At 34.5% G+C, this 7031-nt stretch overlaps 1 protein-coding gene across 1 annotated transcript in view; it reads right to left on the bottom strand.

Annotated features, from left to right (window-relative positions):
* Window positions 1-1019: 1019 nt before the first annotated feature.
* DMRT2 (doublesex and mab-3 related transcription factor 2) overlaps window positions 1020-7031 on the bottom strand; it is a 10551-nt gene continuing 4539 nt past the window's right edge. Inside the window, exons 3-4 of the mRNA XM_082274115.1 lie at window positions 5761-5863; window positions 1020-2263 (exon numbers count right to left, since the gene is read on the bottom strand). Of these exons, the coding sequence (XP_082130241.1) occupies window positions 1239-2263; window positions 5761-5863 (1128 nt within the window). The 3' untranslated portion in view covers window positions 1020-1238. The remainder of the gene's footprint in view (window positions 2264-5760; window positions 5864-7031) is intronic.

The raw sequence follows: 7031 nt of genomic DNA, 5'->3' as shown, positions 1-7031 counted from the left end.
ATGTGGCAAGATGCTATTGTACGCTATAGGTAATCATCAACTGGGAAGAACTTTCCAAATACTGGAGAGCAACATAAGGCTGTGAACTGACAATTATACTGTATATAAACAAGATGTTAACATCAGTTCAAATACACTTCAACTCTCTACATGCTGTTATTTTAATCAATTGCAGGTTGAAATTCGCATTGTCTTAATTAACTAACTATTGTGATATAACCTGAACTTTGTGCACATGTTAACACTGGCGTTGACTTAAAAAAAAAGAGAAACTTAACAAACTAAAAGTTCACTTAGCTGAGTGAATACCTTGAAGTTATGTTAACTGAAATTTCTAAAAATGTAAAAAAAAAAAAATTACTTTCACTTGCCCTTGATGGGATGATTGAAATGAACACATCTTCGCTTTATTCATTGAACCAATAGACATTTTCTACTCCTTTAGTAAAAAAAACCCTACTAAATAATTATTCTTGCTCGTGTATGAGCTTAATTAATCCTATATCCTTAGTACATTAGGTAATTAATCAAATAATCTATGTGGCTGACAATAATATGACTTTTACACCTTTCTCGCCCATACTACATAGTTAGTCAGGTTGAAAAAAGACACAAGTCTATCTAAAAAAAAAAAATACTATACCATATAAACAATCCTATACCCACAATTGATCCAGTGGAAGGCGAAAAACCTTAGCAAAGCATGATCAAATTTGCTACAGCAGGCAAAAAAAATCCTTCCCGATCCCCAGAAAGGCAATCGGATATTCCCTGGATCAACTTTACCTGTAAGTTTGTATATACTAGAAGAAATTATTTCACTAAAAAAATACGTTTTCTAGTAAAAAAAATTCTGCATAAAAATGGCAATGCCGTAATTTAACAAACACTCCCGATGCTCTAATATGCCATAACTAACTTCTATCACCTTTAAAAGTGCAACGGTGCAACCTTTACTTCTGAATCAGACATTTTTTTCCATGTACAGACACATATCATATAACCAGGAAAATAAATACTTTTGTCATTGTGTTTTATTACTTATATATATTTATATATTTGTTTAATATTCAATTACTTTACAATTCACATTTGCAGATCACATTTTTTTACATTTAAATATTGTTTTTTGTACAAAAAAGAAGAAACATGCAAATGTGTATTCTGTACATTGTATCAAAAATTTTATGGACCCGAGTAGCTAAACCAGTAGCTACAGACTCTTTTTGGCAGAATGTCTACTGGCTGGCTCTTTGTATTGTGGTTGAAGGCATCTTCAGGATTGATTCCACAGAAAACGGTAAGGGCTCACTGACAGAAAGTTTTGTTGCTGGTTCTTTGCCCAAGATAAACTCCTTGTTGTAACTATCAACAGTTAATTTGTACTTCTGGTTTTCCTTGGATGTGCATTCTCTGAATTTCTTTGCAGGCTCTTCATAGGGGTCTTTGACACTCTGTGTTTTAAGCTCTGACAATGACTTCTCAAGATGTGCCTGTTGAAATAATGAGTGGAAGGGGCTATACTTTAAAGACAGAGGCTGCTTTGCTGTTTCCTTGCTGATTTTGTTCACAAGACTGTCCTGGGGAGACAAACTGTCTTTGCTGGATAACTGTGAGAAGTTCCTTTTAGGAGGAGAAAATGCAGATCTTTCTCCAACATCTTGGGACAGGTTCGGTTGATGGAGCATTTGGTTTTCTAATTTAGGAGGTACCATATCATGTTCTGTAGGTTGGCAATCAATCATGAGGTTGTTTTTGGAGTCCCAGTTTGAACCAGTTTTTAGTGCCTGCATGGCTGTGGCATTTAACAGGTACTGTTGGTATAGAAGAGCATCAGTGATAGGGCCTCCAGTTTTTGGCCACACCAAGAACCTGGAGGGGATGGGGTATTGTCTATAGGTGGTTGCCACGCTGACATTGGACGAAATAAGCTCCACATTCCCTGCCCCCGAATACTGCATGGTGAGATCAAGGCAAGTGGGCACAAAGTTGCAGAACTCTTTGTTAGGGACATCAACCTGTGAGTTCCCATAGGCAGCTTTGTAGGAGTTGTACTCTGCAGCATGTACCATGCGGCTGGGCAAGAAAAGGTTTGCAGCCTGAGTGGCTTCTAGCATCTCTCTTTCCTTGTACTCCCTCTCCAGCATAATATTCTCCAACTCCTTATCAGCAAAGGCTCGTCTCTTCCTCATTCTGTCACTCACAGGGGCTGGCAGGGGGGAATTGGGCCCCATATAGGAATCTGCTGGCAAGGGTCGATAACCTAAAATCACAAGTTATTTATTAGGTGGGTTGTATCTATGCCAAAGGAAAGCAGTATTCATAACTTTTCAAACAAATGATTTATAGAGCAAAGCTGCAAGTAAATACTTTCCAGCAAGCATAGAAAAAATTGGTTCTCTCTGCTCATCGCAAATATTTTTTAATGTTGTAAATTATTTCTCTTAAGTAATGTTTGGCAAAGGGTTATTAACATTAAAATTTAGCAAGATATTACAAAATGATCAATATAGTATATTATATAATTCTGTAACAGCCAGATACGCTACATATTATCTACAAGTTAGCCATGTTCCAAAAAAAAAAAATGGCTGTGACTTTTATTACTTTAAAAGATAAGCTATTTATATATTTTTTTGAATAAAAGAGAAGCTGTTACCTATGAAAGAAGAACACAGACATGCAAAAAACTCACTAATTAGTAATTTTTCAGTTTTTCCATACTGGGTGCAAATATGTTCTGAGCATTAAATTTCTCAGCCCACTCTACAGTCTTGCTGATTCACTTAAATATATATTTTGGAAATGAACAGCAGACAGCTACTGATCACGTCCTGCAAGGGTAGCAAGCAACATCATAAGTGACTGACTCTACCCAAGGCTCCCATGCCACTGGTGTGCAATGTTGGTATCATTTGTATAATTGTTCTGTGGATTCATGTAGTACAGTACTGTAATCTGTATATAATAAAAGCACTAGGACCACCCACATGGACTTTGTCTTTGACACCTGTCATGTGGTAAGACCAAAAAACATGGCTATACCTAGAATTGATGACATGTATATTTCCTAGAGGCGAATCGCAATGAATAGAAAGTTACAGATGAGAGGAAACTCGAACTAGGAGAAAAGAAAAAAAGACAGACAGTTAAGAGCAAGAAAGCAAAATGTAAGCTGGAGAACAGCACAGGGGAGAATGTGTGCGCCGAGGGAAAGGAGCTGCAGCAATGACATATGTGTATTACGAATGCTGTCTAAACACACATTAATAAAATGATCCTTCTAATGCACAGGTTAATTCACTGAACTGATACTTCTCACAAACACAGGATGGAGACACTTAAATGATATTACTCTTTGTGATGTATGCTCTGCATGTCCATTTTCATGCAAAACACTAATATATTTGTTTGTCAATCCAAGTGTTGAAATTGAAGCTTGCCTGACAGTGGTATTAGCAAGTAAAATACAATGCAAAACCACAGTGTCTAAACCCACAGATATTAAATGTGACTATTGTGAAACAAGGCTTTGTGATAACAATTTAAACTATGTCTGTTTTTTACCAGCCAGTAAAATCTACCCGTCCATGTGAGGCTATATCATAGTGTTATAGCACAGACACTGCAAATATAATTTCACATTCAAATTCACAAAACCATTACCATGTGGAAAATCTATGGTTTTTGCACATTTCATTTAGGCGCCTAAAGCTTTTTTAAAAAAATCGGACTGCAAAGATGCATTTAGGCCTCGACACTTTCAGTGCCTGGACTCAACATAGAGCATTGCATTGCAGCATTAAGACTTCAATTATTATTATATTGATTAATCCAGGCATTGACGGACTTCTGGAACTTGTGTTACTTTGTCCTTGTGTATCCTATTGTAGGTGACCTATTCGCTAAGTTATATATGACTACAAGGAAAAGAGACAGAGACAAAGAAAACAAGTATAAGACTGTGCTTTATATGTTAATGTATGTGTTTTTAACAACATTTTGTGGTTTAAAAAATAAAATTCCCTGATGTATGTTATCTAATTCTGATTGGGTCTGATTTTTCAAAGAAGTAACCTTGCCTGCTGTGCTATCGATCTCAGGAAAAACTCACTCACATGAGCCATAGAACTACACCCAGTTATGCTTCCTAGATGCATATATACAACACCACAGCCAGAATACTTTTTTTCTTTAGCGTCTTTAGGATTACATTAAAGCATTTTACCATGCTTTATGCCTTTTTAACAGTGACATTTTTTTTAAATTGTACCTTAGAAGTTTGTCTTTAGAATGAGTTAAAACATTGATATTAGCTGCTGATTTATTTGTCATTTATCTATATTTTCTTTCTATTTAATATTTGTATAACATTTGTGTGATCCTTTATTATGTCCAAATTGTGAAAAATTTGCTGTGGTAGTAGAGATTATTAAATGCAGTGATAAAGAGTTTAAATATTGCTTCTATCTTTTTCATCCTTAAATTCACCAAAAAAGTAAGGGGCCATTACATTTTTAATCCATATTTATTTTTTATTTCATTTAGTTATCTTCCAAAAAAAAAAAAAAAAAAATAGAATAAGATATAAAGTGGAATATATCACAGCCAGTATGTTTCTATTACCATTTATTATATTTAATGAATATACTTACTGTAACAATTGGAAAGTGTAAGGATTTACATTTAATATATTCACAAAATATAATTCTCACAATTATGAATGGCTATTGTAGAGATGCTTTCCACTTACTCCTGTTTTAACATTTTTAGACTTAAAATTAACTGTTATTTGCTTTACAGTAAACCCCCGCTTCATTGCGGTTCAGTTTTTGCGGTCCCGGTATATTGCAGTTTTTTTTGTAATGTTATTTTACTATATAAATCATTAAAAATGAAATATTTTTGTGTTTTCCATAGCTCTTGCTCTGTGTCTCAGTATCTTTTATGTGTTTAAATAAGTTTCTATTGTTTTAAAAGTGTGTTTAAAGACCTTAAAATTCTTTTACACGTACAGTGACAGTAAAAAAAACATGCCTACAATGCATTTTAATAGGGTTTTTCTATTTCGCGGATTTTCACTTTTCGCGGCTGGGTCCGGAACGTAACCCCCGCAATGGAGGGGGGGTTTACTGTACTCCTTACTATTGATCATTCTTAAAATTGTTCACTAAGCATGACTGTGTTTGGATACAAATATATATTGGGAATGTATATGTGTGTGAAAAAAAGATATATATACATATAGATATATCTATATATATATATATATATATATATATATATATATATATATATGTATATATATATAATTATTATTATACAGGATTTATATAGCGCCAACAGTTTGCGCAGCGCTTTACAATGTGGGGGAAGACAATACAGTTACAGTGCATATATACATATATATATGTATTATATTTACACATAGGTAACTGTGTGCGTGCCACTTCACACATTAGTAAATCAGGCCCATTGTCTAGCGCTAATACTTTTTTAATGATGACGCCAGAGGAAACATAGTGAATGCAACAAAAGTGTACTCTGCATGGTAGCAAAGTGTACAAGCACCCAATGTACAGACTGATTATACCCCAAGCCTGATATTGAGCTAACACATGTGCATTCCCACGTTTAAGTGCTTAAAGCGTGGGAGTAAAAGAGAGCACAAAACGAATCATGGAAAAGGACATTTCTATTGCTTGACTTTACTTTCTTATTTGACTATATGTGAAAACAGGATGATGGGTGTAATATTACCTTCCAATATACTCTTCGCCAGCAAGCTGGGGGTTCTTATATGTCTTTGATACACCGTTTTTCTCTCTGTTACAGTTGGTTTCCCTGTCAGGCCTTTCTTATCCTGCAAGAAGGAAATATCATAATAATAAATATGCAATGTCACACTTTCACAATATGCAGACAGCAAGGCTCAACAAAGAGGGAAGAATATAAGTTCCGTGTGTGTTGACAAAAAACATGCCTTGATCTTCTCATTTAGGGACGCTAAATAGAAATTCTGTTGTAAATGTAAACCTGTCATCTGCTAAACAGGAAACAACTAGTGCTTCAACCTACCGCAAACACAATAAAAAGCGCAAGTGGATATTTATGAGTTTCAACACAAAATAGCCTCCGTCCATTTCACTGTTTAGATTGGAAACACAGGACATTTTTATTTTTTTATCTTTGCTTATAAGTGCCTTTAGCTTTTCTGCTTTGGTCTGGCTGAACAGGAAAGGGTTGGAAGCTTCTTGTATAGCACAAAGTGCCTTAACCATCTGTTGTACCTTGCTGGGCTAATGATGTGATACCATAGTGGCTTAGTGCAAGTTCAGGCTTGGGATGCTGCTATGTAGGCTTAGTGTCACTACAGGCATATAATGCCAGGATAACAAGCCGCTGGTATGGCAGTGATATATTGCTTGTGCTAGTACATAGTGACAGACTGGCAGTATGCTGATAGCTATCATTCTGTAGTGGGAGTTGTTAGTGAGGATTAGCACTACTCTGTTTGCATTTTTAACTCGCCAAGCCCTGTTATATACACCTTGCTTCCATAAAATAAAAGGATCTTTCTGAGTAACGGTGCAATTACAAGGAAGATATATGAATATTATTATTATTATTATTATTATTATTATTATTATTATTATTATTATGATTATTATTATTATTATTATCGTCATTAATATTATTAGCAGTAGTATATTATTATTATCATTGTTATTGTTATTGTTATTATTATGATTATTATTATTATTACTTCTACTGCTACTCTTTTTTATTATTACATATTCAAGGAAGAATTACACATAAAATGGTTTGATTTTTGAATCAGTGCACAAAACCAAAAATGAGGTTTACATGCACCCTTGTGAATCAAAAATACATTTATGTACAGGAGTAAATCCAATTTTTTTTAGGGACGGTGAAAAAATGACTAGCAATTCCCCTTGTAATATTTTCTGATTTGCTATTAGCTTGTAAAGACATTTTTACTTAAGTAGTCATTATACCCATGACCCAGA

The sequence above is a fragment of the Pelophylax lessonae genome (genome assembly GCF_965119305.1).
Source record: "Pelophylax lessonae genome assembly, chromosome: 1".
Classification (NCBI taxonomy): domain Eukaryota; kingdom Metazoa; phylum Chordata; class Amphibia; order Anura; family Ranidae; genus Pelophylax; species Pelophylax lessonae.
The sequence above is the reverse complement of the archived record's forward strand: the minus strand, read 5'-3'. Positions and strand labels throughout refer to the sequence as shown.